The following is a 24,221-nucleotide window of genomic DNA, read 5'->3' as shown; positions in this document are numbered from 1 at the left end:
TAAGCATTTCTCCTACACTCCTACACTCTGGCTGTATGATTATTGATCATAAATTTATCACCAACCATGCTTAAAGAGACTATTTCTCATTTGCGCATTAGAAAATGTGAGATTTGGAAAGAGATACAACAATGATAGTAATGCAAACCCTCATGCTTTTTTTGTGTTTTAAATATAAAATTTTCTTTTTAACTAGCTTTTGGAGTGTCTGAGGAAAACTCTGAGCAAAGTGACTAATTGCTTCATTGCTGAAGAATTCTTAACTCAAATAGAAAATTTATTCCTTTCCAATTATAAAAGCAAGGAAGAGAATGGAGGGACTGAAGAGAACTGTGCTGTGGGTCCAAAGGAATTGTTAATGTAATTATTTTTAAGGAAGATCTTCTGATTTCGACTCCTTCTTTGCAAGTAATAACCTTGAAAGTATTGTAACTCAGCTAATGGTGGCACAACTTTAGTATTTTTTCTCTAGTCATCAAAATCCAAACTTTCCCACATAAATCCTGTGACACTTTTTTTCACACAGCAGTTATCAGAGTGCCGTGTGAAGCAGGGTGTGCCGCAGTCTGCAGTCCCACCATGGCCGGCAGGCGCTGCTGGGGACTCTGAAGGGCTGTCTGTTTTTCTGGTGTATTCAGGTTGATAAATGCAATGTATCTCTAGTATTTATTTCTCCCCAAACTAGTCATTCCACTTTTGGTACCTCGTGTCTGTGTCTCATTAGGAGCACCTCCATTTTTGCCGTGTCTTCTGGTGAGATTTTGTCTCTGGTTGCAAATGAAATGTGGATGGATGGTCACTGAAGTAATGAACATGGATGAGAACTAGGGGCGCAGTAAATCTAACAACACGCTGCAGGAGGCCAGGGGAGACCTACGGCCAAAGTCTTAAACATAGAGAGGAGACCAACGGAGAGAATCAGATTGCCGGTTTTTCGGTTATAGATCTTTGTTTCCATTTTACTTTATAGCAATAATAATAGAGGCTGTGCCATTGTCTCAGCTAGCTGAAACATTTAATATGGATTTCAGATACATAAAATAATTAACTTCAACTCTATGTCCACTTGGTATGTGTGATAAAACCTCATTTAATCGGAACACAGATAATCATAATTCTCAAACTAGATTTTTTTTCTACTACCTACTGCCAGGAGAAAGAGGCAGATTTTAATAATGCTTAAATATTAAATCGGAGACTTAATTTTAAAAAGAAGAAAACCTTCTAGGACATACTACATATCTAGTCCGGTTTCATATGTTTTCTAAATCTAGAACAGATGTCAGCAAAACTTTTTATGTGAAGGGACAGTTAGACAAAAACTTAGGCTTTTCAGGTCACATACTGTCTCTATCAGACATTCTTTTTTATTTTTTTTTTTACAGTCCCTAAAAAATGTAAAGTCATTCTTATTACTTCATGAGCCTCACAGAGAATGGGTTGTTGGCCTTTATCTTCCAGTCCCCGCTCTAGAGAATTATAAACATTTGTAATTTATTTTCAGGTATGTGAACCTGAGACACTGAAAGGCCTTATTTACGTCATCTTCAAACAACAACAAAACTTAGAATTATGATTTACATTTAAATATATTTTCAAGTAAAATTAGCAATCTTACTGCCTCATTTGCACAGATAGATTTGAGTTTATTTCTGTGAGCCATAGAGCAATTTATACCCAACCTCCAAGCACTCTTACTAGTAAACAGTTTACACCTTATCTGGATATGGTTCTGTATTTTTACCTTTTTTGGTTGTAATCATTAGCCATGGAAGAATATGGCAGTGTTTGAGGGAGCAGGGAACCAGTTCTAGATGGCTTGCCTATGTCTTGACTCAACCCTGTGACTTCATGGTGGTGGAGTTGGGGGCGTAGGGAATATAAGCTGACTTCTATCTAAATTCTTGTGCACCTGAGGGTTAAGTTATCTTCCTGACAATCTTCCAGGTCTAAAATGCATTTCTCTATATGTAGGTAGGATAAACAATGAAACATAACTTATAACACAGTTACCTTTACGACTGGGGGAGGTAAGAGCTGCAGACCAAACACCGGGAAACCTGAGTCTTCATCCTAATTCTATTACCAACTTCCCTCTGTGGCAGAGATAATGTCATATAATCTGTCTGGGCCCCAGGCTCCTCACCTATATAATCCATAGGTCTAAATTTTATGGCTTTGTTTTTCCTTCCAAATACAGAAAGTCTGCAGTTCTGTGAAAGGTAGTAATTGATTCCTTGGTACTCTTCCTTTTGACACGTTTTTCTCATTGTATGTGTGGCACACATCCTAGAAGTTGGTATGAAATAGCTCTCCTGATTGACATTTCCCTGCAATTTTGATTAATTTCAGTGATGGAAAATAATGGAAATTGCTAAAAATTCTGTTTTCCAATCTGGGTCCCCTGCATGCCAGTAGTTAAGATATTTACTAACCTAAGCCATACCGTGAGGAACTCAAAGATGGTAATCCTCAGAGGTTACAGTTTGGAGAGCACAATTTTATAAGTAATACTAACTGAGAATTTTTTTTCTGATGCTAGAGTATGTTTATCTCAAAATATTTTTTTAAAAAGCAGAAACATAAAAATATAAACCCTATTATCTGGAAAACCACAGGTAATATTTTAGTATAAATTCTTCCCCCTTTGTTCCCTTGGGCCGTGTCATTTTAAAGATTTTATTTGCTTATTTGAGAGACAGCACACTCGAGAGCATGAACAGGGGGGTGGGGGTATAGAGGGAGAAGCGGACTCCCTGCTGGGGAGTGCTGAGATCATGACCTGAACCCAAGGAAGTCGCTTAACCAACTGAACCACCCAGGTGCCTCTGGACCCGGCAATTTTAGAACGTTAAAATTTGTGGTATTTTCTTCCTCTCCTCCCTTGTTCATTCTCCCTGTTTCTCTTTTCTCTTAACATATTCTTAAAACATTTTTGCCACTGCAGGTGCCCACATTCCTGTCACTGCCAACTTGGGCTACTTAGGGTAGTCAGAGCCAGGACCTTGGAGAAGCACAGAAGTCTGGAACTGAGAGGCAGTATAACATGGGAGGTTCAGGAGGCAGAGACCCAAAGAAAAACCTACCTTTGATAATGTTTACAGGAGTGGAGACAGGACCTGGATGCATCCAGATCTCTTAATCCTGATTTGATTCTTAAGATTGCACAATGATAATAAAATAATAAACTTAATTTTTTTTTCTTTTCCTGCTTGGCTGGTGGAATTTTACATTAGTACTTCTCTGATATCAGACTTAGCTCTTTTAAAAATCTAATCCCAAAGTAACATTCAAAAAAGAAAAACCAGTGAATAAAATCATCAAGATCAGACTGTCCTTACCCCTTCAGTATTTTATTCTTGAACTATTTCCAAAGCCACATTAGGTAAGACTTAGACACTTTTGCCTTCTTTGTCTTCCTCCAGAAAAAATTAAAAATTAATTCATTACAACTGCATTTGTATAAAATGAGTCTAATATTGTACATTAACATGTCCTCAACCTAAAAGATTGTTTTTTTCCTTCTGAATTTAAAAAAAATGAAAACATTTTTATTGGCCTTAAAAGTACTGGTGACTGCCTGCCTGGTATCTAATGGTGGCCCTGCCTGTATTCTGAAGGGTAGCTCTGGAAAGCTGGCAGTCATGACCTTGTTGAGCTCTAGACTTAGAGAATTTAGGAGTGTTGCTTAGAAGTAATCATCATCATGAAGAAGATAGGAGGCAGTGATTAGTTTTAGCTTTCAGGTAGATATTTTTGTTCTGACCTGTAATTTATAGTTTTGAAACTCATGCCACATATACTACCACTCCTTTTCTTTCTTCATTTCCCTCAAGCCCCACTCCCCGTTTTTCCCCCACTCCCTCTACTTACCTCTCAGAATACAGGTACAGGATGGCTCATTGAGCATTTGGTGACAGCAAGGCCGGAAGGATAGAGTTGAACAGATCCATTCGTATTTCATGGAAGCTGATTAGTGCTGCCCCAGCCTTCTCTCCAAAACTCACTTCCCCCACAGGAGTGGGGTGAGGTCGGTGATGTGGGTAACAAGCAGGGTCAGAACCTCTGCAGCTGTCTGGGCAGCAGGGCGGTGGCTGCCTCGACAAGCCAGCCTGAGCAGGCCTCCTGCTCTTTGGTTTGCCCTGTTTGTCTTGCTGGGGCCTGATGAGGTGCCTGGAGGACTTGGGGGAAGTGCTGTAGGCAGGATGCTCCAGACTGATTCTTCGCACAGGGACAAGGGGACCTGTGGATACCTGACCACCCGACATACAGCTCCCTAGCTCGGGTCATCAACAGGCATTCAGTGGATGAGTTTCTTAGTAGGAATTAAGTAAGGGTACCCCAATTTGGAATTTTTTCACCTACACGGCCCTCTACCAATAACAAGACACTGTAAGTCCAGATTCCTACATCGTGGCATTTGGGAAAACTTAACTTCACCCAAGCACAAAGGAAAAAGCACATTTTTATCATCATCTCTATCAGGATTAATACAATTTTAACAAACTTGATCAGTATTCCCAGCTTACCAGCAGTTAAGAATTTTCTTACAGATTAATATCCTATTTTGCAATATTTCCAGAAAATCACTGTGGAGAATAATGTCATATACTTTTAACTTACTCAAATCCTGACCTTTTCTCAAATGGTTTTATGTGTGCTGTTCTTTAAAACTCTCTTTTCTCTGTTTTGACATTTGCCCTGTAATTTGTGCTTTCCAGCATTTTCTGAATCTTGTAGGCTACCTTAAATTCTTTCTGGAACAAGGCAGAGAATAAATATGTTAACCCCCTAAATCAGGAGAAAATAAAAATTTCCCAGATAAGCTGTGATTATACTAGATGCTGTATACCAAACTAAATTCGAGAAGGTAAAATTAACTCATGGTATCTGGGTTGTTTGTATTTTCTTCTTTTGAATATATTTATGAATATATTCATAAGAACTTTAATTTCAGGGAAAAATGCCTTATGTGCTATCTTTGAGGTTTCCTAGAGTAGTCTCTTAGGCTTTAAAAGGAATGTTAAATATGATTTCATAGATTGTACTCCTGTTTCATAGTTTTGCCATAGAACATTTGTTTTGAGCTATGAATTATAAAATGGTATTTAGAATCCAGCATGATTAAATAGACTAGTCATAGATCTTTAAATTTATGGATTTAATATGTAAATTGTAAATTGTGTATTATCTATAAGTATCATATAAGTTTACTATGATTATTGATAAACCTGTTGCGCTGCTGTTTTCCCCAAATGTTATTAGTGTTTATGGATTTCTTTTATTACTTTGAATTTTGGAATGTTCTGTAATGGAATATAATGACTTAAACTATTTTGTTCATTTAAATATGATACCACATTGTCAAATCTGTATTAAAGAATATTGTAAATATTAATGTTTATACAGCTTTGAAACCTTTTCCTTGAAATGGTTGAACTTCTCCCTGTACTAAACAATGACATAAAATATCTGATTTTAAGCTTTGAGATTTTAGCTTGTGGTAACAATTAAAAGAAAACATTCTGAAGATTCTATATAAATAAAATTTTGGAAAAAAAGTGAACCGTTTGGTCTCTTTCTAAAGTTTTAGCAGCATACACATTGAAATGCAAATATGCCTCATTAATTCAAACATTGGTTGAGTGTCTATTATGTTGAGCATTGTAGGGGCCACAAAGATGAGTAAATCTTGATTTCGTCCCATAAGAAACCCATTACCTAGTAAGTAAGTGGGAGATCCATAAAACCCAACCCAGGTAAGACACTAAGATGCAAATTGAAATTGATTATAAATGCTTGTAAAAGACTTCAAAGGTAATAGGTGTTTGTTTTTGTTGTTATTGTTTTTCTCTTAAAAGATTTTATTTTCTATTTATTTGAGAGCGAGAGAACGATCCCAGGACTCCGGGATCATGACCTGAGCCAAAGGCAGACACCTAGCCTGCTAAGCTATCCAGGCACCCCGGTAATAGGTGTTAAGACAAATGAGAAATCATTCTCTAGAATGTGAGGGGTGAGACCGGAAGAGACTTGGAAGAGATCTACCTTTAAACATCCTAACAGGATTTGGTTAAGTGACATCTGGGGAGAGATGTTCTAGAGGGAAGTGACTTTAGCACAGGTGTGGGGATGAGGAGTGGGAAGTACTTGAGAATGGTAAGTTTTGGCCAGAGGGTAGAGTATATGTAGACACTCATTAGGTAATTCACACTGAGTCAACTAAGGAGGCAAAAGGTATAAAGAGGAAAATCTCACCTTAAAATCAGAATTAACTCACTCACTGTCCTTCCTAGTCTTTTCTTAGCATATACAAAACTTGAAGGAGGACTTTTCTTCTATTCCGACTTGTCTGTACTATCTAATTGATGAAGTTGTTCTTCCCTACTTATCTGTTAACGCAGGTGAAAGACCCTGTGGTCAAAGCATCCCATGTGGGGACAGAAACTACGCCTCAAATAACAGGGGCTGCCCTGACACCAACAAGACCCCATTTGATTGACCCCAAGATAATGATCGATGTCACCCTTACTGCCCACCTGCTCGTACCCATCCACTTTGCCCCATGTTTTCCTGATGGGCACCTAGAAGTATTTTCAGCACTTTGGAGACAGACTTGGAGCCACTAGTGTGAAGTCTCCCGGTGTTGGCCTCACTGAAATAACTCCTTTCTGGTTTCACCACCATTCGTCTCTCTGCTTTGGATTTTGTCAGCAGTGAGTGGCTGAAACTGGTCTGTCTAGGACCCTGGGAGCCAGAGCTCTTGCACCCCTGCACCCCAGTTGCAATTTTTTAAAAGATTTTATGTTTTTTGAGAGAGAGTGAACGGGAGAGGGCACAAGTTGGGGGGGGGGGGGTGGAGAAGCAGACTCCCCGCTGAGCAGGGAGCAGCATGTGGGGCTTGATTCAAGGACTGCAATCAGGTCCTGAGCCAAAGGCAGACACTGAATTGAGCCACCCGGGTGCCCCCCAGCTGCAATTCTTGGCAAGCCATCCAGGAGCTGTATTTTCAGTTTGCCCACCCCCCTGGACACTCCCCATTGGAGCAGTGGGTTTGGGCAGCACCAGGGGCTGTGCTGTTTCCCCAGCCAGTGGCTGTGGTAGGTCAGAATCAGCTGCTCATGGTGACTCCACCAGGATGTGAGGACAGGAAGTCCTGGGCAGCTGCTGAAACCTGTTTTGTTGCAGGACGTTCCTGCTTGCCCTGAGCTGTATCGACTGCCTTCAGTGCATTTGGTGAAGCAGAGAAATGAGTTGAAGAATCAGTGGGTCCTAGACATTGGCTCCTGGTAAGTTCCCCAGGAGTGCACACTGGAACCCATTGTTCCTTGGTTCCCTGCTGTTGGTTTCTTCTGAACCATTTGTTCAGGCTGGCGTCGCTTGAGTTGTGGCAGGAGCTGATCTAATTTGTGAAGGTATCCTTGAGAAAAGGAGTGGACGTGAAGGAAGCCAGGGTACGCATTTGGGGAGATCTCTGTTGGAGTGTGTGTGTGTGTGTGTACAAGATGGGGGATGCTAACTACCCCCTCCCAAAGTCCTCTGGAGAGAGTACTGGCTAACTGGTCTACGTTTGGTTAGAACCCTGTGACTAAGGAGATGGTTTCTTTACTGCAACACTGCCTGACCCGTACATGTGAAGCTCAGAGGAAGCATGGCCACTGCATAGCTCTCTGGTATTCCTTCCTCTCATTCAGTTGCCTCCACATGGGTGGGTGGGGAGGGTTGGTTTGGCTTTCTTAGTTTGACTAGGAAGCCCTTGGGTTCTGTCAGTGAAGCTCTGACTTTCGGGGTCAGATTTTGTGTTTCTTCCCTGTCCTTTCTGAACTTTTGCCTAGGAAGATGGGGAATACTCCTTCTGTTCCCAAAGAAAGTGCATTAGAGCATATTTTGAATAATTGGTGCAAAGGGCTGAAAATCACCCAAACAGCCTGTTTAGCAGGAGGGAGAAACAAGAGACAGAGACTAAGGAGTATCAGTCCAAACTTTGAACCCACCTCCAGCCTTGTCAGTGGCGCCCTTGCCCCTCCCCTCTCCCTGCCCCCCCCCATGTCTGCACCCTCACCCCTGCCTCGTAGCTGGCTCCTACCATTGCTCCTGCTCCTCCTACCATCACTACTGGCGAGCAAAAGCATCCATCTCGTTATGAGGCTCAAGCTGGAGCACCTCCCAATCAGCATGAAAGGGCCCAAGGACTCAGAGTGCCCACCTCAGATTTCCCCACAGGAGCCCCGGGGAAAATAGACGTTTGGTCTATTTTAGAATAGATTGGGGGGCGCCTGGGTGGCTCAGTGGGTTAAGCCGCTGCCTTCGGCTCAGGTCATGATCTCAGGGTCCTGGGATCGAGTCCCATATTGGGCTCTCTGCTCAGCGGGGAGCCTGCTTCCCTCTCTCTCTCTCTCTGCCTGCCTCTCTGTCTACTTGTGATTTCTCTCTGTCAAATAAATAAATCTTTAAAAAAAAAAAAAAAAAAAGGAAAGCTAGAATAGATTGGGGAATAGATGAACACACACTGGACACAGGTGTAATGTATCAGCATTAACGTTAACTTAAGTTTGCTGGCTTAATTAAAATAGGCATGTCTTTTGGAGTTACCAACATCGAATATAATACAGAGAATCAACTTCTCTTCTACCTGAACTAAATTCATATTTTATCTGTTGCAATTTGACTTAAAATAATGGTTACTTCTGTCTGTTTCTTAAAGCTGAATGGGTAATTGTTAAGAGCAAGTAGGTTGACTAAAAGGTTTATAGTTTTCAGCATCTTTGGTAACCTCAGACTTTGAAGTTTTGCTAGGTTAAGTAAGAACTCAGTGGGTGGCTAAATTTTTTCCAAATGAGATAAAATACTGAAACATTCATTACTAAACACAATTTCATCTGCTTTTGGCTTCTTATTACAGAAAAACCAAAGACACTGCATTCAGCTTTATGCTTAATTGAAAGAATGTATTATGGAGAAGCATGTTTCTGGAAATTAGGAAACATATTCAAAAACTTCTGATCTAAAGAATTCTGGTGTAATAGTGCATAGTCAGTCATGACATCGTTTTCACTGGAAACTAAGACTTCTAAGTAAAAGTTCTGATAAACATAATTAAGACTGTCAGGAAATGATAAAGAAAGCAACTTTATATACAAGGAAAGTAAGCTATGATTTGGTAAGAATGGGAATACATTTTTGTGGAAAAGAAAGTAATTTTGTCCTAAAATGAGACTGATTATTTAGAAAGAGAACGCTTAGGACAAAATCTGAATGAAAAAGAAAGTTGTCGAGGTTTGTGAAGTGGAATATTTGGAAAAGAATTTAATGTGTGGTCAGGACTGAAATGGAAATGAATGAATTTTTTAAAATATACTAGTATGAGACTGGGATTTGGGGTTTTTTCTCTGCTAAAACGACAAAGTTCTCTTGAAAGAATTGTTGGTCTGCTCTTGATAAGAAATTATAAGCAAAGTTTTCTTTATCTGCCTAGAAAACCAAAATTTCTATGTTGTCTTATCAGTTTGTTGATTCCTTAAAAAAAGTTAAAACTTCTCCATATTGAAAGAGCTAAGTTTTACTAAGGCTGTGTAACCTTCTATACTTGCCTGTAGAATCTTTCTTACTGCCAACTTGGTTAAATAATTACATATTGAGTGTTATAATTATCTGAATCCTATTTAAGCATGTTCTTTATAACCTTCTGAGGTTTTTAACAAACTCCCCAAGATTCAAATTCTAACTGGAGTCTTTTTGACTAACGAAGCTTGTTTATGTGGTCTGTGACCCATCCCAAGTAGGCAGAGAGGCAGGCAGAGAGAGGAAGGGAAGCAGGCTCCCTGCTGAGCAGAGATTCCCCATGTAGGGCTCGATTCCAGGACCCTGGGATCATGACCTGAGCTGAAGGCAGAGGCTTTAACCCACTGAGCCACCCAGGTGCCCCATTCCTGCTCATTTCTTAACTCAGGCAAAAGACCTTTTGGGCAAAGCATCCCATGATGGGACTGAAATGACCCCTCAAATAATAGGGACTGCCCTGACGCCAGCAGGACCCCACGTGATTGACCCTGAGGCAGTGATCAACCTGACCTTTAGGCCCCAGCTGCACATACCCCCCTGCTTTCATCCCAGTTTTCCTTATATAAACCTAGAAGTCTTCACAGCACTTTGGAAACAGTCTTTGAGACTTTAGTCCACTGTCTTTCCAGTGTTGGCCTCACAGAAATAAGTTCCATTCTTATTTCACCACCACCTATGTCTCTGCCTTTGGATTTGGCCAGTGGTGAGTAGGCAAACAAACCTGACGCATTTTCGGTCCCCAAGCCAGGGGCTCTTGCCCTCTTGGACCCCAGTGACACCACCAATTTGAAAAACAACAAGGACCAGCAGGGTCATACTATGTGTCTTCAGCTTCTGTCCTTTCATTGAGGACTTCTTCCTACAACAGCACATAAATATCTATTTGCTTTCTATAAGGCATACAGAGCATTCTATGGCACAGATTTGCCATCCTTGATCTAATCAGTTCTTAACAGATGAACTTTAGGTGGTTTTCATTTTTCTAGGAAAAGTAATTCTCTTTTTTTTTTTTTTGCACACTTAATATTTTCCGGACTAGATTCCTAGCAGCTAAGATGCCAGATCAAGATCTATGGGTCCTTTAAATGTTGTTAGTATCTGCAGAAAAATCTTCCATTTCTATAAGCTCATTTTCCTCATAGCAATACAGCCACGTGTATCATGTTGTTTACAGAACCAGTTTGAACTCAAGGATCCTCAATGATATAATTTAGGTGGCAAAGTACAATAAAATCCTAAGAGTTTTAATTCCATGAGACATCTATTTCATTGGAAGTTCATTCCTTCGTGCAGCTGTTATCGATGCTTGCTAATTAAACATTTGCTGTAATTGTCTGATTGTGACCAGCATCATGTTCAGCCAATAGCTCCAGACCAACATTGTCCCACAATCCTATTTGTACTGTAGTGGTTTTTCTTACTCTTGCTGATGTGTTTCCACATCACTGATTCTCAATTTCTTTTTCATAGGGTGCTGGCTTAAACAAAATATTGTCAGAGTTTGCAGAAAGATAGAGCTAAGTAAAAAACTTGCTTTGGGGTCTTCTCGGTGGCTCTGTCAGTTGAGCGTTTGACTCTCAACTGCGTTGAGATCAAGAGTTTTGATCTTATATTTTGAGTCCTGTGTTGGGCTCCACCTTTTTAAGTAGGTGTGGAGCCTACTTAAAAAAAAAAAAAAAAGATTTAAAAAAATTTTTTTAAAAACCCTTGCTAAAACAACAACAACAAAAAACAAACAAACAAATAAAAATCTTGCTTTTATTCCCATATCTTTCCTCTTATCAAGTATAAGACTTACCAGTTAATAACTCTGATACCTGTTACTGGGTAGAATCAGTGATTCCTTTCACTTCAAAATGCAGAAGAACTAGAAAGTTTCAGAAAACAGTTTAGCAGCTTAGGCAATTTTTTCCACATCAGGGATTGCTGGATTTTGTTTTGTTCCCAAACACCTGACAGGTATGACTCAGCAGTAATTGCAGCGTCTAGACCCATCCAGAACCAGAAGAATGTCTAAGTCGGGCTCATTTTGTGTAATAAAATTAAATAGTTCAAAGGAAATCTTGCAAAGATCTTGTTCAGAACAAAGCTGTGACTAACATTGAGTAGTTCTATGTTAGTCATATGAGAGGGAGCTTTTATGAGCTCAGTTTGCTTAGATACAATGTCTCAAATGAGATTTCAGCATCAGGCAGTTGGAGAATATGTTGAGATCATTAAAGCATGCTCTACCAAACCGCCCCTAACTCAACCTGGTAAAATCTCACTCATGGGGCTGCTGATGGGGCAGCTGCTTCTGCAAAGAATTCTACCTGATGGAAGGAGCACATGAATCTCGGCTAATGACCAAGATTCTGCTACAGACAGCTAGAGCTGATTCTATACAATGTTACAAACTCATCTTCAAATGGGCCTTGCACTACTGTGCTTCAGACCACACCGGTTCATAAAGAAAAACTGACATCAAGTTTCTTTGAAGCCAGAGCCCTAATATTAAAAGAAAATGGAAAACACATTTCTCTTAAATCAAGGAATCTGAGAGCTGGAAAGGACCTTGGAACTGTTTGGGCTTAGAGTCCTATATCCTAATAGAAGGAAACAGGTCCCCAAAAATGAATCACCTTGTCCAAAGTCACACAGCCCCTTTTGTAGCAAGGATACCCCAAGCAAACCCCAGCTTTGCTCTAGCACCGTCCTTTTGAGTGATGCCAAATTATTTTCAATTTCATGGCACAAAGAACTACTGTGAAGATTTTATGTGCGATTCAAATGTTCCATATAATTTATGTTTTAATTTAAAATGTAATTTTGTCTTTTAGATCTGCAAGATCTAATAAATGCCAGGAATATGACTTTTATGGAAAAGTTGACTAAAGAATTACTATTAGAAGTGATATAATTAATGGTACTTTACTAGCTTTATCTAAGATTAGCTATATTAGCTCGATCTAAGATTAACGAACCCCCAAATCCTCGCTGTTTGCTTTATAAATCCCCAAAGCTATATCTGCTCTTCAATCATCTTAATGAAAATGTTAACTCTGAGGCCACCAGAGGGCGCCCTCCCACAGCAGATGAGCACAATGATTTCAGCCCTGTAACATGGACCAGCCCGCCCATCAGAAAACACCGCGCAGATAGATGAATTTGTGCCGGTTGTGAAGCATTCTTTTGTCTAGTTCCTTGACATCATGTGGTCTATGGGTGAGTTTCCTTGTTTCATGGTCTCTCCGGATCAGCCATTTTCATTCATGAAGGTGTTTTATCACAATAGCATAGCATCCACCCATTTATAGATAGATACGTGCTAAATACTTTATGTACAATGTTACATTTGATCCCCCCTCAAGAGCCTTACAAGAAGTTGTATCATCCCCGTTTTAAACTTAGCCTTAGAGTGTTATGTAAGCCAGCAGTGGCAGACACAGAATTCAGACTGAGGCCCATCGGATTCTAAAATCAGCTCACCAAACTACCATGGTATTGGTTTCAAAGCTGGAAACAATTTATTTCAAATCTCCTCAGTTTGGGATGAGAGAACTGATACTCAGAGATGAGAAGTGACCTGTCCAAGTCATTCGACTCAGTCAAGGCCAGAAAGGGGAGATCACTTCCTCCCCATCGCCCATGCTCCTGGATCCCACCTCATGGGAATCCCTGCCTTCTCTGGGAAACCCAAAAAATCCTGCACCATGCTATACCCCCACACAGCAAGCGAAGCCATGGGATTATTAGTCTATTACCTGTACAGAAGAAATGGACCTTACGGATGGAAATTTTGCTTCAACATGGTTCTCTGACTTCCCCATTATGGCCAAGCCTGGGAGAAGGGAATTCACAGGCAGAACACCTTGCATTTTCAAAAGTCATCTCTCTGCTTCCAGAGGTTCTCCCTGCACCCTCTACACTGCACCCAGACGGGGGTTTGGTGCTTTGTTTTGTTTGTTCTGTGGAGCACAGCTCTGAGCAGGTAGGCACTCTTCCTTAGATTCTCCAAAGGCTCACCAGGCTCCCTGCGCCTGGTCCAGCACAGATGCTTAGAAGACTCATCCATTCTCTAGTCTCACTTCTTGCCAGTCCTCCCCCCATTCACGCACGCACACAGACGCACACTCACGCACACACACACACACACACACACACACATACACTTTGCTCTAATCATAGCAAACTATTTGGTGAACCCTAACACTCATAGCTCCATCCAGCAGGCCAATACACTCTTCTGCTTTTGCATGGAACATGTCCCCTAGTTCCACCCTTGTCTTCCGTGTCACCGTCAAAATTCAAACATGCCTTCAACCTAGAAGCCTGCCTTGCCTCTCCAAGGTCAGAATGGATTAGAACTCTTCAGCTGAGCCCTCTGTCATGTCCCTGGTCACCCTGGCTTTTCCTTGTCTCTGTGTATTTCTGGGGCCTCCACCAGACTGGGAGCTTCTGAATAGCACGGAACCTGCTGTTGTAAACTGTGTATCACCGATGCCTAATAGAATACGTAGCATAGATTAAGAAGACATTTGATCATTGAATGAATGATGGAAAACAAAAAGAACAGAAGACAGATCCTTTGGGCGAAAACCAGCTGGGCAAAAGCGGAAAAGCCTTGGAGAAGCAGCACCTCTTCATTAGCCAAAGAGCCGTGAGAGCTTCTGGTACGTCAGTCAACAGTGAACCTGGTAGCTCGCTAAAGATGGGTTCCTCAAAACCACAAAGGCAGGTGGCGTGGGAACCCTATGGCAGGATCACGTTTTCTAATCAAAAGAGCACCGTCAGCTGGGTAACTCTGAGGCTCTAGTGGTGTTACCACTCTTCTTCTTGGGTCTTTTTATCCCTGCAAGCTGGGGGAGGGAGCTGCTCCAACATGTTCACCCACCGCCTTGCTTTCCTTCTCCTGCACCTCCCCATAGAGACAACAACTTGAATGGAAAAGCAGGCAATGAGGTAGCACCATTTTTAAGATGACAAAGGTATATCCATCACCTGAGGTCAAACAGGGAAATGGGCTCTGCCTTCTTCGAGCAGGTGGGGCAAACGGGGAGCAAGGAGTGCAGCATCCTCCCAGCTAGCCGGGCAGACCGGGAGAGGCAGCCTCTGCTCCCTTCCAAACCCCTTCTGCGCTGTGAACGATGCCCTTGCACAAGGAGCTTTACCTCCAGGGCGTCCCCCCAGCCCAGCTTCTCTGGCCCTCGGCGCACGGGGCGCACGCCTGTGCTGTGGACGGACCAGGCGCTCTGGACCCAGAGGGAGTCAGCCTCCCCGCCTCTGGAAAGAGAGCAACAGGAAGGACAAAAACAGAATAGCAAAACCCAAACAGGCCCTTGCAGATCTGGAGAGCTTGGTTGCAGAGGAAAAGAAAAAGATCCTGGCCTGACCCATGACTCGGTGTGCATGGGCCCTTGCCCGAGTCACGTGCCCGGAACCCAGCCACGCTGGCGGTCATGCCCGGGGCCTGCGGGGCCGTGGGGCGGAAGCAGCCAAGGCACTTGTAAGGGAGCCTGGTGCCCAGAAGAGAACGGCAGGTCAAGGCACCTTACACAGTCCAATGCATGTGGGGCCTGACAAAACCGAGGGCAGGAACATCCCCCACGCAGGAGCTGAGAACCACTCCTTCTTACCCGGGGAGCACCGAGGGTGAGGGTCTGGGAGATGACAGTCATGCGGGGGGGGGGGGGTGGTTAGGGGGCAAAACCCCCAGTGTGGTAGCGTCCCAGTACCCATGCGCCACCCCACAAGCCTTGAGTGCTAGGAGGTGGACGAGGGGTCATGGCAGTGGGAGCCCTGCAGAGGTGAAGGCCAACCCTGGACAGGGAGGGCAAGAAGTGGGCATGTGCCTTGACTCCCTCGGTCCTTCAGGGAACCTGAGAAAATGTCACCGTGTAGAGTGATTTCTCCCCCAGGGAGAGAACCAGGACAGGGACTTAGTGTCCACCTTGTAGAGGACAAAGCACAGTCGTTCTCATTACTTGTAGATCCCAGTTACACTCTGTAAAGGAAGTATAAGTCTAGAGACCCGAACACTGACTGACCCGTTATTCAATCTCAGAAAATGGTGCCTTTCACGTTACAGTGTGCCTTCACATCCCGGGTGCTGTTGAATCGTCAAGGAAAGTGCTGTTGCTCCTCTTTGTCGAGGAGGGCACTTTCCCACCCAGCTGCTCCTCTGAGCTCCATTCTGTGTTTCCCACAACTGTAGAGCATCTCCTCCAACAACCCACGAGGGATCCCGACAACATACATGTCCAGAAAGGGATTCAGTGAGCTCCCCATCCCCACTGATCCAAACCAGACCCTGTTCACCTCTAGGACTGCCCACCTCGGATCCCAGCACCACTGCCCTCCTCATCACCCAGCCAGAAATTTGCAAGACAGCCTCTGCCCCTCCTGTCCCGTGCACCCAGGTCTGCAGAGTACCGCTTCTCCAGACGACCCTTCCTGCGTCGGCGTAGGTCCTGACCACCTCCTCTGGCTTATGTGTGGCCTGGATGCTGTTTCGACCTCCTGTGTTGCCACCCTCAGTCCTCTCCAACCCTGGCTCTAGGTCCCCTCCCTTCCAGACCACACATCCCAGTGCTGACAGCATGATCCTTATAAACACCGACTGCATGGCATCCTAGTTCTCCTTCACACCATGCAGTATCCCCGTATCATTAACACACATTTCAAATCCCCTAGCTGATCGCGTCCCCTTCTGTCTGTAACTCAGCTCTTCTTTCTGGATCCGTCCCCCCTCATTCCCTGACTGGTGTTCTATGTCCCACTCGTACTCAACTAGTCAGAGTTCGCTACTGGACCTCATTTCTCAAGATTCCTTCCCTGCTCGTGTGTCATTCTCTCTGCCTGGAGTTTCGACCAACTTACATCAGTTTCTTCGGCAAGCTTCAGCTGACTCCCCTGGTCCCAGCACAGGACGAGGCTCCATCATGGCACATTCCACTTAACTCCAGTGCCTACTCCCTGGGTGTGAAGTTGTGTACTCTCTTTCTCACTAGAGGCTGTGCTCCTTGAGAGCTGAAATTGCTCATTCCTATCCCAGGGTCTAGCACAGTGGCTGTCATGTATAGATGCTTAGTAAGAGTCAGGTGGATGATGGATGGATGGATGGATGGACGGGTGGATAGGTGTCTTGTTCAAGTCAGCATGGCTTTCAGAGGAAGGAACAAGGACTCAAAGTCAAACCTTCTTTCTATATTCGTACTTCTGTATTACCCAGCTTTGAAACCAGTTCTCCAAGCTACCAGATTTCCTAAATATACCTACCATTGCAGGCTGCTACAAATGATGAGAATATACCTGGAGAGCCCCGGTTGCTCAGATGAGGGGCCCTGCGCCCAGGGAGTACTAGGTGGTAATTTGTCTGGTGGGTTTTTGTGTCCTGGACTGAATGTTGCAGAACCAGCTAATGAAATCTACATTGTAATTAGGGAAAATATTCCTGCAGCAGGTTGGAGAGATAATGACGGCCTAATTGTTTTTTCCCCCAGTATTTTAACACAATTGTCTAGAAAAATAATTTAGAATTGTGATTTTTATAATTACCATCTTTTGAGAAATCTGTTCAGAATTATAATTATCACTTCACAGGCTTCAGAGCTAACTTTGAATTTGGCACTTCTAGGCTTTGTGTAAGTTATCTCCTTTGTTTATCTCAAAACACTATGATGTAGCTCCTACTTACCGTACTTTGCAGGTGAGGAAACTGAGCCTAAGACAGGCTGAGAATCTTGCCCAGTTACCCTTGGTTGCAGGGTTGAAATCGAGCAGTCTCTCTGCTACTGAACTCAACCCATTTCTCTATGTTGCCTCCACAGCTCTCAAAGAATCAATTATTCAGTTAATTTAGAAATCCTTTATTGGATTTTGTTTTGTCTTGTTTTAGAGAGAGAGGGCATGCATACTTGTGAGCTGGGGCAGGGGCCAGAGAGAGGGAGAGAGAGAATCTCAAGCAGGCTCCATACTCAGCATGGAGCCCAACACGGAGTCGATCTCACAACCCTGAGATCATGATCTGAGCTGAAATCAAGGGTCCGTCGCTTCGCCAACTGAGCCACCCAGGTGCATCAGAAATCGTTTATTGTTAAATAGTGCCAGGCCTGTTTTAAAAGCTACTGGAAATACAAAAGAGACCAAAATAAAGTCTTTGTCTGCATGGAGCATATGCTCCCAGAGGAAAGCAAATAAGGAATAAATATATAACATATCAGATATCGATAAATGATATGAACAAGAGAAAAGGGCGTGTGTAGAAAGAAGTATTTAAAGAATGGACGCATCTAAATTCCGAAACAGCGGTGTCTTGGTCTCAGTGCCCCGGAGACACACTCGGCGCTTGAGACTGAAGGCACAAGGTTGGTTGGGAGGTGCTCTCAGGAAATACATCCGTGGAACATGAGGACAGCAGGACTGGGCAGAGAGGAGGCTGAGCCATAGTTTGATTACGTCTGAGCCCCCAGCAGACACTCCAGGGCAACCCTTCAAGGTCGTCCAAACTGAGGCAAAGGGGACTGAGCCCTTGTATCCCTGCATCCGCCAGGCAATGGCCCTTGGCTACCACTGGGAAGGAGGGAAGCAGCTCTGGGCAGCGAACGGGCAATGCCCCGTGAGGGGCACTTTTTGGAGTCTTGGATCTGTTTCTGGACCGCGGGTATTTCCCGTCAAGCCTCTCTTGTCAAGTCAGTGGCTGAGACCAAAGAATTAGCTGCCTAAGCCTACCTTCTGCATTTTTACAAGCCAGGATGGTAATTTCTGTGCCTAAAGTGTTGCTGTAAGAATCAGAATGAAAAAAATGGTGATAAATGACCCTATAGACATGCAGAGGGAGATTAAGTGAATTAAGTTTCTCTATACTGTGGAATATTGTAAACTGTGTGTGAAAAAGAAATGATCCGGAGCAATCTGAACAGAGGCAGAGAGACAAGACATATGAGAAAAACAACACAGGGCAGGACAATGCATATCACGTGATTTCGCCAATTTTAAAAGACATCTGTTTGCATCTGGACAGAAGGTGGGTGGAAGGATACGCATCCAAGCAGTGACGGTGAAGGCAGGGGTCAGAAGGGGTGGTGGAGGCCAGGCAGGGCTGGAGCAGAGAGAGGTCTAGAACTGGCCTTGCCTCTAAGGGCCAAGATGGGCAGAGAGGGGTCGAAGGCGATTTGCTGGGGCAGATGGCACTGCAGGGGACACACTTGGATGTGACCTTAGAGAGAGCTTGCTCTCTAGAGTTGCTTGTGCTCTGCAGTCAGCGAACCTCCCCACCCCACCTCTCACTGACATACTGACCTGGGGCGAGGCAGTGCCTCTGAATCTGTCTCTTCCTCTGCGAAAGGGGAATAATAATAATACCCACCTTACAGAGCTGTTGTCGAGATTAGACACGAGTCAGTCCAACACTCATTCACGGGGGCCACTGTCATTAGCCAAAGTGGTCACTTGACATTCCCTCCACTTCTAAACAAGAAGCAGGGAGTCAGAGCAATGAGTTCCCTGGGCCAAAATAAACATGCCAGGAGAAGCCAGCTCTCCAAATGAGCGAGTCTTCTGTCAGTGTGCTGCCAGGCGGCCAGATGCAAAGCTGATTCACTGAAATTCTGCTTGTAAACCAGGGGTTCACTTAGTTTTTTAAGATATTTCATCCAACTAATACAAGCATGTAGTTAAAAAAAAAAAAAAAAGTAGCCTAAGGCTTCTAAAGAAATGTAGCAAGCCCTTCACCATAACGGGTGACCCATTCCAAGGGCAGCATCGTTTGTCCCAAGGAGCTGTCTCACCCACCGGACAGTTACCTCCGGATTCCTAAATAATACGCTTATTTTACTATCTCCCATTTTACCAAATGTAGACATTATTTATTGACTCTCCTGATCTAAACATTTAGCCTTCCTTATTCCAGCCTCCCACCCCCCCATTTGTCCCATAGTTTTCGTTATATCAAAAAATCAGGGTTTACATTATAATGACTGTGTAATCCGATTCTTTGAATTTTTTTTCAAACTCCTCAGCAGATCTTCTGTCTATCTATCCTTTGACTGTTGTTTTCATACTCTCCTACTGGGTACTTCACTGGTCTCATTACCTCCTCTCTTTGTTCCAACATGGAAACCTCTTTCCAGAAGCTTCTGTCCTCCGGATCCAAGCTAGAAGGACTGCTCTCGGCCTGCTGCACAGCTACCATTGGGGGAATGCTCTATGTTGCTCTTCTGGACAGAACCCTCTGTTTCTCTCTCCCTAGTTTTGTTGGGGCACATCCTTAAAAAGGGAACTTGGCAGAGAAGTGTGTACGTTTTGTTTTCTACCCTGGACTCCATATTTTGTGATTGGCCAATAGCCAGATGGCTTTCTTCCTGGTAAGGAACTTCATAGCCTTGAGTTCAAACAGGTATATCCAAAGTACTAGATATGAACCCATTTACCTAACAAACGTGGACTGGAAGCAAGGCCCTGTGCAAGGATTTGACTCAGTAAAACAGGGGCTCTGTTTGCCACATGATTTTTGTTGGGGAAAATAAGTAAACAGGCAGTGATGTAATGTGATTCATATTATAGCAGGAACTTGATATGGTGCAAAAAGAACATTCCCACTCCCCCCAAAGAGGATTTAACCTAGTGTGAGGAGCTCTTAGAAGGCTTCCTTGAATTGGTCTGCCTAAGAGGGAGCCTAAACAATGAGAATGCATGTTTATTCACTTACATACTATATAATTTAAAAATTGGATCTAGCTATTTTACAAAATATTTATAACTGCCCTGGTGTACTGAAATCTTTCCAGTTTCTACAACTGTTTCTAGATCTCTGTTGTTTTATGCATTTCAACATTTTCCCCAAGCATTTGAATGGTACCTGGCATATAGTAGGCTCTCAACACACAATTACTGAATGAATGAGTGTCAGATGCGGCGTTTTATTTTATTTTTTTTAAAACATTTTATTTATTTCTTTGACAGACAGAGATCACAAGTAGGCAGAGAGGCAGGCAGAGAGAGAAGGAGAAGCAGGCTCCCCGCTGAGCAGAGAGCCCGACACTGGGCTCGATCCCAGGATCCCGAGACCATGACCTGAGCCGAAGGCAGAGGCTTAACCCACTGAGCCACTCAGGTGCCCCAGATGTGGCATTTTAATATGTTGGAGGAAGAGAGTCCTTTAAAAAAGAACATCTAATAAATGGTCCTGGGACAGCTTAGTACTGAAACACACAAGAAAATAAACGAGTTGCTTGCTTCATCCAGTTTACAAAAATAAATTCCAGATGCACTAAAGATAAAAAATCTTTAAAATTTTTTGAGGACAACACAAGAGAATATCTGTATGACATTAGAGTAGGAGAGGGTGAATTAAATAGGACAGAATGCAGGAAGCTCAGCATGAAGACTGATAAAGTAGGCACTATCGAGGCAAATTTTCCGTAACACAGAAGACACTTAGCACAGGGTACTGTGCAAGATTCTCTTCTCCTGGACTCTGAAAGTTATGTTGGTCACTCTGATAGACTGATTCTAAGTGTGGCCTTGCCATTTATTGGGTATGGTAGTGTGATTGAGTGTTTTATCTTCTCTTAATTCAAGTTTCCATTTCTGTAAAATGAAATTAAGATCATTTCAGAGCCTTGCATTATATGATAAATGTAAAGCCCTTAGCAGAGCGTGTGGCTCACTTTAGGTGCCAAGTGTGCGAGGTGTTGGGGTTTTCAGCATTAAAACCCCATGCTCCTATCCTTCACCCTTGAAGGGCTTAAAGCCTATTGGACAACTTAAGACAAATAAACAGCTAACGGTAGGGTGCCAAGTGCTGTCCCAGCTCTCTTTACTTTGGCCTCCTTGGATTAAGAAGCAACATCGCCCCCACTCCACGGGGAGCCACCTGTTGGCATCCTTCAAGAGTCCATTCCTCAGGATTCTGTCATGGCTCCCTTGTCCTCACCATGCGCTGTCTCCCCAAGTGATCTCATCCACTTCCATGGCCATGACTGCCTTCTCTGTGGGGGCAACTCCAGTTGTGTCTCCTGCCAAAACCTGACATCCTGTTCAATGGATGCCTCAAACGTAGTATGTCAGGACCTAGACTCTCCAGCTTCCTATGTCCCTGAATAAACTTCTCCACCACGGCCCCACTCAACAAGTGTTTTTCAACCCTTTCCCGCACTCCAGTTACTCATGATAAAAACTCAGGGCCATTCTGGAGAATTCCCTTCCCCTTACCGCCCAAACCACGTTCATTCTCCCACTAAAACACTTCGGAAATCCCCGCACTTCCTTCCACTGCCTTAACCACATTGGTCTAAACCGTCATTGTCTCTCACCTGGGTTTCCGCCGTAACTACATAATAAACCTCCCCGAATCCCCTCTTCCCCTTCCCAACTTCCTCATTCTTGACCCAGATCTTTAAAAAATGTACATTTTATTTATGTTTTCCTACATGAAATTCTTAGTTGGCTTCCCATCCTGCTTAAAACTCTCCGTCTCTTCCCCCGGTCCACGAGGCCCTGGGTTACTTGGTCTTCAGCCACCGTGGTGACCTCCGTCCCATTCCCCTGGCTCGTCAGCTTTCAGCCACGCTGGCCTTTTTTCAGTTTCTGTGACTCATTAAATTCTTCCTACCTCAGGCCATGGGCACATGCTCGTCTCTCCGCCTTGAGCAGTCCCTACTCCCTTTTGACCAGACTAAGCCATTTCACGCTTTTGGGTCTCTTCTTAAATGTCATCTCATTGTAGGAACTTTCCCTGTGGACCTTATCTAAATCACATAGTTGAAATTTCGAATCATCTTTTATTCCTTCTAATGTTTATCGATTTTAAAATACCTTGCTTATTATGTGTTTACCTCACCTAAAAGACTGAAAGTGTAGAAGTTGTCAATTTTGTTCCCGACTGCTACCAGGGAGGAGGATGGGGTGGGGATGGCCCTCGACCAGGGATCTGCCAGGACTGATCCCCCCTCCTGGATGACCCAACCATCTCTGCCCCTAAAGGACTGTCACTCTAGCAGCCCGGTGAGGACTGTGACAGAGAGCCTGGCCACTCGACAGCCTCTCCCACAGGAGCCCTGGGCCCCAAACCACTTCCAGCTAAGTCTCCTTCCTCACCTCCTCTCACTAGGGATCACCACCCCAGGTGTGTTGCCTTAGCTTCAGGAGAACAGGGATTCCGGCGGGCAGATCCCCAAAGGAAGGAAGGCAGAGCCACATACTTACTAAAGGTGTCTGCCCATTGCATGTTAAACTGGGGACTGACTACACAATCACTGTCCCCTCTGAAATCCCCCTGGGCTCCTGCCCTTGGTTGGTCCACACCCTTCTTTGGCCTCAGAGCTTCTCTCTCTAGATCCCTGACTATACCATCCCCAGCCCTGAGCTTTAGCCACAGTGGGCCCCGGAGCTGAGGTGCACACAGGGCTTGGTCACTGTACCCACACATCTCCATGGCCAGCCATCCAGGGTCCTGCTTAGCTTCCACACCTGGACCTGGCTCTCCTCACCCTCTCCTGCTGTCCCCACCCCACCCCACCCCCCGCCCCACTCTCCAGGGCTGGACACGGACTTGCACATGGACTCATACCACAGTGTCACAACGTGTTGCAGCCGCAGCAGACCAACTGTGCCATTGCCCGGGGGACCAGGCCCAGAGAACACCTGCCTTCTCACAGAGGGAAGGCAAAACTGTGGGGGCTGATGGGAAAAACCTTTTCCAAATGGCATCAATAAAACTTCCCTGGAAAGGGCGCACGTGTTTGGAAGGTAACCGGGTTTAGACAAAGTTAAGAGGGTGGGATCCCCGTGATGGGATTAGTGCCCTTTAAGAGGAGGAAAACAGGTCTCTCTCCCTCCAGGCACATGCAACAGAGGAAAGGCTGCATTTGCAAGCCAGGAAGCTGGACCTCTCCAGGAACAGGATCTGCCAGCACCTTGCTCCTGGACTCCCCAGCCTCCAGAACTATAAGAAATAAATGTCCGTTGTTTAAGCCACCCACCCAATGGTGTTTTGTTATAGTGGCTCAATCTGACTCAAACAGGTGTTAGATATATAGACTGTTTCAGGGGCTTCCAAAATCTGTTGATTCAGAACCTTTTCAGGGTAGAGATGAGAAACCACTACTTTTAATAAACTCCACAAGAGAGTCTTATGGAGACAGTCTTGCTCTGATGTTTGGAACCTGCTGCCCTAGAGAAAAGTGCCTAAGATGAAAAATCAGAAGACGTGGGTTTGAATTCTGCTCTGTAAACTATTGGGTATGGCATTTGGGGGAGCCATTTCATATCTCTGAGTTTCAGGATCTTGCTCTGTGAAATTGAGGATTAAAAATATGTGCTTCAGAGCACAGCTGTGGGGCTCCCATGCCCCGTGGATTTTATTTACATCACTTCACAATCTGCAAAAGGTCAAACTTTTCATTTGTTGAAGAGCTCTTCTTCATCATCTCTGACCATCTTCCTGGCACAGCCCACACTTCTTCAGTGAGATAACATCCCTTTCCTCTGACTTCTGAAGAAGGACTAATAACAGTAATTCACGGAGCCTTTTGCTTTTCCAAAGTCCCGGGCTATCATTATTTAGATACACATCGTAACACACCCACAGCCTCCCTAGCCCATTTGCTGCTGGGGAAGAAACCCAGCTCAGGTAACAGCAGCAAAGCCAGAACAAGAAAGCTTGGTCTGACTTCCATAGG

At 44.0% G+C, this 24,221-nt stretch overlaps 1 protein-coding gene across 4 annotated transcripts in view; it reads left to right on the top strand.

The window, feature by feature from the left end:
* The window catches only part of MYSM1 (Myb like, SWIRM and MPN domains 1), a 42,651-nt gene extending 37,085 nt beyond the window's left edge, over window positions 1–5,566 (top strand). For 2 of the 4 annotated variants that reach the window (XM_004751635.3, XM_013055639.2), the window contains exon 20: window positions 2,948–5,566. In XM_004751635.3, coding sequence (XP_004751692.1) covers window positions 2,948–2,986 — 39 coding nt within the window. In that variant the 3' untranslated portion in view covers window positions 2,987–5,566. Of the gene's footprint in view, window positions 1–196 lie in introns of all 4 variants that reach the window. The other 2 variants (XM_004751634.3, XM_004751633.3) reach the window with 1 other exon arrangement.
* The last annotated feature ends 18,655 nt before the right edge of the window (window positions 5,567–24,221 follow it).

The sequence above is a fragment of the Mustela putorius genome, unplaced genomic scaffold (genome assembly GCF_011764305.1).
Source record: "Mustela putorius furo isolate JIRA1106 unplaced genomic scaffold, ASM1176430v1.1 tig00003853_pilon_pilon_pilon, whole genome shotgun sequence".
Lineage (NCBI taxonomy): Eukaryota > Metazoa > Chordata > Mammalia > Carnivora > Mustelidae > Mustela > Mustela putorius.
Note: the sequence above shows the minus strand (reverse complement) of the source record. Positions and strands in the feature narration are given on the sequence as shown.